The sequence below is a fragment of the Charadrius vociferus genome, unplaced genomic scaffold (assembly GCF_000708025.1).
Source record: "Charadrius vociferus isolate BGI_N301 unplaced genomic scaffold, ASM70802v2 scaffold179, whole genome shotgun sequence".
Lineage (NCBI taxonomy): Eukaryota > Metazoa > Chordata > Aves > Charadriiformes > Charadriidae > Charadrius > Charadrius vociferus.
Genome location: NW_009650072.1, coordinates 2,271,469 through 2,283,212, shown reverse-complemented (window position 1 = coordinate 2,283,212; position 11,744 = coordinate 2,271,469). Strand labels below are relative to the sequence as shown.

General features: G+C 42.1%; 1 protein-coding gene across 1 annotated transcript in view; it reads left to right on the top strand.

The window, feature by feature from the left end:
* The window catches only part of PTPRJ (protein tyrosine phosphatase, receptor type, J), a 56,200-nt gene that overhangs the window by 22,466 nt on the left and 21,990 nt on the right, over nt 1-11,744 (top strand). Inside the window, 4 exon segments of the mRNA XM_009892039.1 lie at nt 7,275-7,293; nt 8,321-8,488; nt 9,622-9,888; nt 10,444-10,710. Of these exon segments, the coding sequence (XP_009890341.1) occupies nt 7,275-7,293; nt 8,321-8,488; nt 9,622-9,888; nt 10,444-10,710 (721 nt within the window).

Here is an 11,744-nt window from a genome sequence, read left to right as displayed (position 1 = left end):
CAGGAATGCGCCTTGTTCACATAAAATAAAGGTGGATGCTTTCTTAGTTTTGAAAGAAAATGACTGGCAGTGTTAACTGAAAATTCTTATTAAGAGAGGAGGTTTTTCGATGCAGGCATTGCTCATTACATACCCAGCTGCAGTTCCACCAGTGTTGCTATGATGTGAAGCTCAAGTAGGATAGCAATTTGGGGTTTAGTAAGTAGTTGTTCTAAATATTACTCATTGCCATTGTCAAAGAAGCACACTGTTCTCTTTGTAAACTCCTTCAGCGGGATTGTCTCTGAAGAGACATTACATGTAGGACTCATTGGGTTATGTGAATAATTTAAACTCATTGAAACTTCTCAGTCTTTCTCCAGGATGAAGTTCTGCTGTTTTTTTCTCAGTTGGAAGATTGCAGGATGCTTGAAGGGATGCTACTGAACTGTGAGATGGTTTGCAGCACATGCTGCCTATAGTTCATCAGAACCTGCGGGTTTGGGGGAAACAGAGAACTACTTGGTTGCATGGAAGGGTTTTAAACTGATGTTTGATCTGGAAGCCATTGGAAAGAAGTCTAATGGTACTTCCTAGGGTCAGTGGTGAGAGAGCTATCAGTTGCGATGCAGTCATGTTTGGTGTTTGGGCCTATTGTCAGACCATTTCCTACCAAAATCTGTGCTGCTTGGTATTAGGTATTTCTGTTGCTTGTTTGTTTTATATGTGAACAGGTAGATGAATCACTTCCTCATACCAAACCACAGGAAAACTTACCCAAGAAATCTTTTCTTGAAGGTAGGACTGAGGAAGGAGAAACAGATCTAAACAGGTACAATTCAGATGAGACCCATTCTATATTTTTCTCTTTATTTTGGATATGTTGCCCAGGAAACTCATTGCTCCTAGGCTAGCCATATAAGATGCAGATACAGGTAAAATTTGGAGTAAAACCAAGAGAGGAAGAAAGAACTTTCTCTCCAGTATGTTTCATCACAGATTTTCATTCAGTGTCTCATTTTGGCTTTCCTTCAAGGCTTTGTCTTCCACAACATTTTTAGTTCACTGGAGGTGCTGCACAAACCAGAATCTCCTCATGTGGTTTCATAAACGCCAGTGGAAAAAATGATATTTGGTCCCTCTTTGGAGAAAAGCTTGCTTCAGGGAAGACAAAATTTGGAAATGTCAGGGGTAAAATATAAATACATGCAAAGTTGAAATAGTCTTTCCTCTTTCTCGTAACTGCATAATAGCTTAAAATAGCCTGTGCACAGTTGTGTATGGCTGTTGACCGCTTTAGGGTTTTGCATAGCTTCCTAATACAACATGGTGTCATAAGAGCGTCCAGCCCTACCCAGTTAATAACAAACATCAGCTCATGTTTCTTTCTTCTGGGTTCTGGATCTCCCTCTGGTCCCGTGCAGTCTCATTAGCAGAGCTGCTCATTTAAGGTTAAAAGAAGAGAAGATTCCAAATATGTTGCAAAAACTTGGTGCACTGCTTCTAAAATTTAAGCTTTTTTTCCCCGGGATAAACCCACTTAAAACCAAATATTCTGTGAGATAGTGTTTTGTGGATGGGCCGTGAGTGCCTGCCTAAGATACCAGAGGGAAAACATGTGGCGCTGACACTTGCCGCAGCATATTTTCAGTTTTTCATTGGAAGTGAATGTGTCATATTATTGAGATCATCTAGACTTAATTTGCATCAAAAAAACTGGTGTGGGTTACAGTTAAAATTATTTTAGCAGAGTAAATATACACTGGAAAAGGGAAAAAAAAACCCAAACACCAGCACCAAATCCAAAAAGTAATCCATTTTAAATGAAACTACGTAACATAATTAAATGTGAGCTTCTGACTTAGCTTCCGGTTGACTATTTCTTCCTTCAAGTCATAAGGACCTGATACAGGAGGGCTGAGTATTCACAAATGCTATGAAATTGATAACTGAACTGTAAGTGTAGCTTGGAGCGAATCTACAGCACACAGGCTTAACCCACGTCGTCTTTTCTCTTTTCATACAATAAGCATAGGGAAAACACTTGCTTTTCTTGGCTTGGCATATCTTTATTTGCATATGAATTTCTATGCATTTTACAATATTGTAACAGTATAGCAGTTTGCGCTAAGAAGTTGGCTGTTTAAATGCAGAGAAATGCTTTACAGTTGAAGACTTACGACATTTTAGAAAGAAATCAGAAAAATGGCAAAATATTACACAAGTACATTTTAACTCATTTTCCAGTAAGATATTTTTTCACCCCCAAACCCAGAAATCGCTAAAGTAAGGCAAGTTACTTGAACTAGGTTCATACAGGTTTAGGCACATAGTTTTATGCCCCAGCTCAGGTGATCTCATTTTTCTTGCCTGGTGCTGTAAGCCTACAAACTTCATTAATTTGGACATAATGCAGAAATAAGTGAGGTGAAATATCCCTGAGATGGGTTGCAAGAGACAGAAACATTACATCTTTCCAAGCCTCATCCTGTCTCTGAGACTGTTGTCTCCTGCAGGGAGGTGTCACTCTTTGCTGATTTAGACTTTACATCCCAGTGAAGTAGGAAAATGTCCCCAGTTGGAGTAGCATTCAAATTTTTTTTTTAATTTTTTTTAAGGATTTGCCTTACAAATCCTAGAAAAATAGCAAGTGTTTGAAAACTATGAGTCTGTGGATGCAGTACCTGGGCAATCCCACTTCCATTGTTGTGGGGCTTCCCAGTGGCATTCCAGGTTATTATTTTGTGTGACCTTAAATAAAACCTTTCTGTGGGAATGCTTTCTGACTAACCCTATGCCAAATATGAAATATCAGAAGTGACAGCATGGCTGAGCTACTGCTTCTTTGCTGGTTAATGTTTGTTGTCTGAGCAGTGATGACTGATAATGTCAGCAAAGTGAAGTCTGGAGTCTTAAAACCATCATGATGGTTGCAGTATTGTGGCTTGCCCTAAAGCCCATAGTTATGGAAGTGGGACAACTAATGGTAGGTGGGCATGGGGGGGGTTACTGGGGCAATGATCTTTAATTATGCTGTTGCTTTTGTGAAAGAGGGTTGAGAAAGAATTTGGAGACTACTGTGATAGCTTGGTGGTGTTTTTGTGGTGCTCCTTCAAACCTGAGAGGATGGGTGGGTGGAGAAAAGAAGAGCTGAAGGTATGCATGTGAAAGATCGTTAGCTTTGACAGGTGTGTGATTAATTTCCTGGCTTTTTGCATCTGAGTCATAAGGCACACACTGGTGAACACACAAGAAATAGTAAGCAGCTGCCTCAAGTAGTATTCTCAGAAAGGATTTGTGGCTAAGGGGTTTTTTTGGTTAGGATTTTTTGGTTTGCTCACTTTGACTGTTGAGCCAGCTTCTTAACCTTGTATTTACATGAGCCAGACCACATTGTTTATTTTGGAAACTGGAGCACCCCTGGCAGGTGGGCTGCTGTCGACAAGGGTTTTCCGCCTGGTGCGGGAACCCTAACTTCGTTGTAGGGTACAGTTTGGCAGCAGGGCCAAGCTGATCTAAAGTCTTGTGGCCAGCAGAAGGGGAGGCACTACTGTCTTCCCCGCTGCTGACTGGCTCTCGTGGCTCCCCTGATTCCTGTGTACAGCAGGCATTTTAAATCCTACTCCTGAAAATACCTTAATCTAAGTCTTATCAAATATCAGTGGAACCTGAGCTTCTCAGTCACCTAGTGTTTTTGAAGATGTTTTCCTGCAGCACGTCTTATTTCTTCCTTGATAAGATTACCTGTGAGACTAATAATAATAACAATTCTTCGATTAGGCAACTCACTGTATACCTGAGGAGGATGGATCTGAATCCTGCATCTATTACACACCACCAACTTCTGGTCAGTAATAAACTGCACACATAAGGAGTGCAGGACAGACCTTGCACAAGTGCAGATGAATTATTCAGCTCCTCTGGAATGTACAGTCTTTGATCGGGCTCTAAGCATGGCTGTGTGACACATGAATAGATTCATTTGCTGATGACAGTGATGAGTTTGTGTATATACGCTTATCCTGTTGTTCAATTGAAATATCAGTGTTTAGCATTTTGCTGTTTTATTTTCTGGGGGAGGGATGTTCCACCCCTACCCCAAGTTCCAGTTTTTTGGTTAAAAAAGTGCCCATGAATAATACAGATTCATGTAATTGAAAAGAAAAGTGGAGTTGGCAAGGATTCTGATTTATTAGATGCAAACACAAGGAGAATCAGGTGTTCAGCACAAGTATCCTCTGAACAAATAAATGTTTTGTATAAATAGCATCTCATTAAGCAATAACATAAGGCTGGAGTACAGTTCAGTTTGTGGATTGTGGTGAAAAATACAGCATGGAATGACTGAGTCAGGGAGGCTGACGCTTGGGAACGGGATCGTTTGTTTTACGTGGTTTTGGGTTTCAGAAGGAGTCCTTCCTACTGCTGACGGGATGTGCTTTTTTGAATTTGGTTTGCACATAGGGTTCTGGAAAGTCAGAGGAGTATTGTGAGGGGGTATTGTCAAAGTGGGTGATAAACAAAAGCAAGTAAAATGATGGGAAGCTGTTCATTCATCATGTGACAGTTTTAGCATAACTTTCCTTTTGTTGTTTGACCATCATTAGCAAAACCCACATGTGACAGTCCAACCAAGTTTCTAGCTGCTTGGTAATAATTTGCCGTTAGTTCAGATGGCTGTAGCTGGGGGTAAAACAGGAATCAACATGCTGCTTGTTTGAGTTGGCAGGGAAGAAATGGGGAGGTGAGAAGCAGGGGTGCAGGCAACTTGGTAGTGGCGTACCTGTTTCTCATTCATACGATGTCTCCGTTGTTCCTGTTGCTCAGGAAGGATGCTGTGCCCTTGAACTCAACATCTGGGGAGAAGGAGACAAGAAACTTTGTAATCTTCAGGCAGTTTTACAGAGGAGAGAGTAACTGAAGGACAGTTTGTGAATGATGTCAGGCTTTTGCTGTTTTGTCAATAGGACTGCAGAAATCACTGTGACTTACTCAGTCCTGTGGCGTTTCTTCTTGTTGTTTTTGTTCCTCTTTTTGCAATTTCCCTTTCTTGTTAAACATAGCATCTTTGTAGATTGCCCTGCTTTTCAGGGAATCTCACCTCTTGCTCATCATTCAGCTGCTGTTTCCACATAGTGCTCAGTAATTTTACTCTGAATGCTGCACAGTAGTGTTTTCCTGTCTTAAGAGTGGCTTTTTCCTTTGTAGTCTCTTCTTCCTTGGCCACTAATTTGTGGACTCTTGACCTGAGTGCAGCTGAATGTTTGCTCACTTCCTAACAGCCTTGTAGTTTGGCTGGGCTCTCAAATCTTCAGAAAGGTTGAGGAGGAGCCTCACTCTTGTACGTAGGACATCTGTGTCCCACGTAATGTCCTTTGTGTGCTGCGTTGTCAGTAGTGCTGTGCTAGAGAAGACCAGGCGTTAGCTCTTTGATGCTTACCAGTGCTCTTTTGCCTAGAAAGTGTGCCCAAACTCTTCTTGCTGTGGCACAGAGCCCGTCACAGGAGCTGGAAGTGCGTCTCTCCACTTGAAGCTTGCTTCTGCTGCGTTTGTCCTTATTGTAAAGCTGGAGGGGTTGCTTCTAGTGTTGCTTCTAGTCAACTGACCTGCCACATCTTTGTGGAGGGTGCTTTTTTGTAGTCTGTCATATGGAGAATAAGATGATTTAATGGTATCCGCTGACTACTTTTTGAGGGTGTGTCTGCTTAGGCCCATGACTGTGATGCGGGGAGCGACTGCTGATGGAGGTACTTGTGGCACCATCAGCATGAGATCTGGGGAGCGAGTGATTTGGGATTCAAGCTTTGCATTGGGTTTTTGTGACATAGCTGCTTTTTTTGAGTTAGCTCATGGAGTTGTAGAAACAGCTAAGAAACTGTCTAAGGAAACAGGGTGGAAAATAAAAAATGAGACAACTTCAAGTGCTTTAGATAAATGTGTCAACCTCTGCAATCATCAGGCTTGATGCTTTGTGTAGGTAAGGCCCCATCCGGCATAAAGCTTAGCTGGATTTTCTTGGAGCAATACAGTATAAGGTCCAATCAAAGGACTAGCCTTTCTGCAGGTGATGTTAGAGCAGCCAGACCTGGAGAATGCCTCTGCCTGCACCCACTGTGATGCCAAAAACAGACCCAGAGGTGCACAGGCAGAAACCTCCCATGTCTGCATGCCTCCCTGGCACAAGGCAGCGTGGCCTGTGGATCCCAAGCACCATGGTGGAGACCTGCCAGTCCCTGGGACGCCTGTCTCTGCATACTTGCTTTTGCCTTGTCATGTGTAGCTTTACAAGGTGAATAGTTGTATTTAATCCCTGATACAGTTGCTGAAGTAATCAGTTTGTTACATGACAAAAGTGGCTGCTGCAGGTGGTTGATGTCAGTTGGCTATGAGAGGCTCAGGAGTCTCAGGAAATCAGTTTTCCTCTCAAGCGCCTGCAGACCTCAGTCTGGGGCTTTTATTTCGCTCCTTTAGGAGTACTTTGTGCTGCCACCTGGAGGGAGATGAAGAAAACAATTTACAGGCCAGTTTGCACGCTAACAGGAAGGGAAATGGCTTATTCGGAAGCAAAAGCATGAAGTTGAAAGTCTAAAAAATCATTTTCAAAGCAAAATTCTGGTGTGCTTGTCAATATTACTAGCAGAGTACTTTCAGGTTGCAGTGAAATGGCAATTGCTGATACTTAATGGATATGTACACATATATAAACTAGATTTCAGAATATATACTAAGTGTTTTCAACTTTGACTACACTGATTTTGTTTCAGAAAATGCAAAATATTCTTTTGTGAGAAGTAATACTAAAATTTATAGAGCAATAGGATGAAAGGAAAAATCTTATGAATAAAAAAGATCTAATTTGTATCTGCTGCTTTTTGTGGGATCATGTCAAAGGTACTAACTAAAATGTTTTTCAACTAAGATCTTGTAGGTTTTGTTTTTAAATTTATATGTGCGAAATAATCAGTATATGCCTATGTTATGCAAGCTGGTTTTGTGACAAAATAAACTGGTTGGTTTAAAAAAAAAAAAGTGGTAACTAACATTTTATCAGCACGTTTGTTTTTTTCCACTAATAGTTTGGGATACTTTTGGTGTCATTTTTATGTCAATAGATTTTTAGGTACCTTTTTTGCAGGTTGAAAAGTCTGGAGTGAAACAACAGATTTTTTTTTTAATTATTTTTTTTTTTTAACTGATTTCTCCTCCATGTGTTAATTAAACCAATTCTGATTTTATTTGAGCTTCCAGTAATTTTAAACTTATAACTTCTATTTTTTTGTTTGTTTGTTTTCCAGGTCAGATGTACAATTGCCTGTAAGTATCATTCTTTTACTCAATTATAATTTTTTTGATATAATGCTCATTATCTTAATTTCTTTTAAGAAAGATTGAACAATATCAGCTAAGTATTTAAAAAAAAAAAAAAAACTTCCTGAAAAGAATTTTTAGAGATAGCATTCAAAAATGTGAACTTGCTTATTTCAGTGACTTTAATTCCTGCAATGTGTTTAAGGATATTTGAAGATATAAATACGCACTTTAATCCTTTTGCTTCTCAGTTTGTAAAGAGTTCTGGTAAAATAAATTACAGATATAATGTGCTTAGGAAGACTGGGAAATATACTTAAAGGCAATACAAAACAAACAAACCCCAAAACAAAAAAAGACACACAAAGTGATGCTTTAAGGATTTTCTGAAGTCAGTATAGTGCTGTACGTGCCAAAATGACAAGTACTTGCAGATGAGTTCTACCTTAATATTGAACATCAGACTTGCATGATTTAGCCTTTAAATTTTAGGCCCAGAATCAACTCTCTCCACACTTTGGGCTGCACGGTATCAACCTAAAGTTGTTTTCTGTAAAGATACCATGTCTCTTCCTTACTTATGGGAACACGCTGTTTGAGTATGAGAACTTCTTTGCTCGTACGCTGAGGGGAAGAGACAAAATTGCTATGCCAGGTTAAGTAAAGAATCTTAGCTTCTGGTAATGCCTGCAAAAAATACACACGCAGAATGTGGCTGCAGGTTTGTTCAGTTCTTTTTAAATAAAAATGCTCTGAAAAATATCGATCATGGTAGCTTTCATCCAAGCCAGGAGCAAAGTCAGTGAATGACCAAAAACAATGTGTCAATCTCTTAATCTAAATCAAGTCATCTGACAGAAGTTAAAAGTGCTAAAATCAAGAAATGTGCAATGAAATTTCTGTAGGAGAACAAACTGGGAAAACAGAAGTGACTGCGGGTCTGTGTGTGATATTTATAAACGGCTGTACTTTTGCAAATAGGAAACCCAGAAGTTTTGTAAAGATACTTATTGCTTTATATTCTTTCTTTCAGGCACTGAGAATTGCAGTTCAAAAAATGTAACTGTGGAAACAGGAACCAGTAGTAACGATAATTTATCAGTAAACTCTACAATTGGGAACAAAACCTATGTAGGTGGAGGATCATCCATGGATGTGTCACTATACGACACCGCAAAAAGTGATCATAACAATGTAACACGTAAGTGGTTTGGAATGTGACCGGGATTTGAATCTTCAGGGTGTTTTGTGCTTTTGTACTGCTTTAGCTTTTTAAGCCCGAACTGTAGTCCAGAGTGCAAAGAGCATGTGGGGGTGTGGATCCAACTGCTATACTGGCATAGAGAATGGGCCAAAGAAATATACCTGTATAGCTGACTGTGAGTGCAATTTAACACTGATTGTTGCGTGGCCTTGAGGTAGTTTTATCACTGTGAGACTCGGGCTCTGTTCCCTGCTTATTATGGTTTTTTAGGTTACAGCTCCAACAGTTTAAACATACTGAGGCAGGACAGTAATCACTGCTGCACCTAGACAATTTTACTCCTTGAGATGACATGAAACTCAAGGAATTGGAGGAAGAGAAGATTACAGAGGTAGCAAATGTGCCTTGCAACGTATAAGGATGGCTTGATGGGAGGTGGTTCTGCCCATCTACTCCACTCTAGTGATACCCTACCTGGAGTACTGCATCGAGCTCTGGAGCCCCCAGCATAAGAAAGACATGGACCTGTTGTAGTGAGTCCAGAGGAGGGCCACAAAGATGATCAGAGGGCTGGAGCACCTCTGCTATGAGGAGAGGCTGAGACAGTTAGGGTTGTTCAGCCTGGAGAAGAGAAGGCTCCGGCGAGACCTTATAGCAGCCTTCCAGTATCTGAAAGGGGCCTACAAGAAGGCTGGAGAGGGACTTTTTACACGGGCACATAGTGATAGGACAAAGGGGTAATGGCTTCAAACTGGAAGAACTGAGATTTAGAATACGTATTGGGGAAAAAAAATTTCACTGTGAGGGTGGTGAGGCACTGGAACAGGTTGCCCAGGGAAGTTGTGGAGGCCCCATCCCTGGAAGTGTTCAAGGCCAGGCTGGATGGGGCTTTGAGCAACCTGGTCAAGTGGAAGATGTCCCTGCCCATGGCAGGGGGTTGGAACTAAATGATCTTCAAGGTCCCTTCCAACTGAAACCAGTCAATGATTCTATGATTTTCCTAGGCTGATTATTGTTTTACAGAGATCTGTTGTTTGGGTAGGGTGGAGGGAAGAGTGCTTTGTGTGTTTGTCAGCAAATATTCTTGCAAGTTAAAAGAAATTTTTTTTTGGTTTTATTGCCTTTCACAGAGCTCAACCTAGTCCATGGTCTCAAGCCGAAATACATTGGTATGACTTCTATCAACTTAACATGGTCAATGGGCGACGCTGCTTCCAACTCCTACACGTACAGGATAGAGGTTGCAAATGGTACCTCTGTTTGGAACCTGACATCCAGTGTCACTGAAGTCGAGATTACTGGGTTAATCCCTGGGACGATGTACAATTTCACAGTATTTGCAGCAGTGAATGACAGTCAGACGGAAGGAGAAGGGGTGTCCATATGCCTGTATACAAGTAAGTCAGTTTCTTGCAGCTGTTTCTGGTGGGCTGTATTTTGCTGTGCAGCTCAAGGCTCTGCCTACCTATGTGAGGTTTGTAGTTCAATACTATTTTTATAGACATGATATTTTAGTCCAGGAGCCTGATCTAGGCTATATGGAAAGGATGGGATGTTAGTGTGCAGCAGAAATAGAGCCCTGATGTTTTTGTTTTGTTTTTAATTATCTTCCTTCCCCACCTTCTCCTCCATCCTCATATCTTTCCTGCCCACCTCTCTAGATTACCAAGGGAAGCCCTGGGAGCGCTGGCATGGTGGTGACCTGTGCTTCTGCTTTAGAGTGTCAAAGGGAGAAGAGTCCCCCTCAGAATGACTTTTCTTCAGTTCTCTCTTAGCTGTCCATTGATGCAAAAGCCTCCAGGAGCGTCTGGTGATGTTGCTGGGGTAGTCCTGCACGCTGAACAATGAGTGATGTGAAGAGAGTGAAGGAGTGGTGTGCCTGTGTTTCTTCTGTCCATGTTTGTGAGCAGATGTTCTTGCAGGTTGACAGATTGTTGTCTTGCCTTTCGCAGAGCCCAGCCCAGTCCATGGTCTCAAGCCGAAATACATTGGTGTGACTTCTATCAACTTAACATGGTCAGTGAGCGATGCTGATTCCACCTCCTACACGTACAGGACAGAGGTTGCAAATGGTACCTCTGTTTGGAACCTGACGTCCGATGTCAGTGAAGTCGAAATTACTGGGTTAATCCCTGGGACGATGTATAATTTCACAGTATTTGCAGCAGTGAATGCCAGTCAGACAGAAGGAGAAGGGGTGTCCATATACCTGTATACAAGTAAGTCACAGTTTCTTGCAGCCCTCTTTCTGGTGGGCGGCACAGGGCTCTACGTACCTGCCTGAGGGCTGAAATATAAAACTATTGTGTCTAGACATGATGTTTTAATCCTGGAGCCTAATCTGGGCTGTCTACTAAGCATGGGGTCTTAATGTGTGGAAGAGAGATATCCCTGCTTTAAAAAAAAAAAAGCAAAACTGGCCAAACAAAACCCACCTCCTTCGCCTCTATTTCTCAGCTTCTTATATCTCTTCATATGAGCAATAACTTCTTGTCACAAGCACTCAGTAGGCCAACTAGGAAATATGCCCTTCTAGACTTGCCATTTGTGAATAGAGACGGACTCATGGGAAATGTGGCTGTCTTGGCGGCAGTGATCATGAAATGGTTGAGTTTAAAATTTTCAGTCTAATAAGAAATCCTCCCCTGACATAACTTGAATCCTTTTCCTCTCGTCCTATCACTTGTCACCAGGGAGAAGAGGTCAGCCCCCACCTCTCTACAACCTCCTTTCAGGTAGCTGTAGAGGGTGATAAGGTCTCCCCTCAGCCTCCTCTTCTCCAGGCTAAACAGCCCCAGTTCCTTCAGTTATTCCTCATAAGGCATGTGCTCCAGACCCCTCACCAGCTTTGTAGCCCTTCTCTGGACAGGCTCCAACACCTTAATGTCCTTCTTGTAGTGAGGGGCCCAGAACTGAACACAGTACTCGAGGTGGGGCCCCACCAGTGCCGAGTACAGGGGGACGATCACTTCCCTAGTCCTGCTCACCACACTATTCCTGATACAAACCAGGATGCTGTTGGCCTTCTTGGCCACCTGGGCACGCTGCCAGCTCATATTCAGCTGGCTGTCCGCCAACACCCCCAGGTCCTTTTCCACCAGGCAGCTTTCCCGGCACTCCTCCCCACGCCTGTAGCACTGCATGGGGTTGTTGTGACCCAGGTGCAGGAACAACACTTGGCCTTGTTGAACCTCATACCACTGGCCTCGGCCCATCGGTCCAGCCTGTCCAGATCCCTCTGCAGAGCCATCCT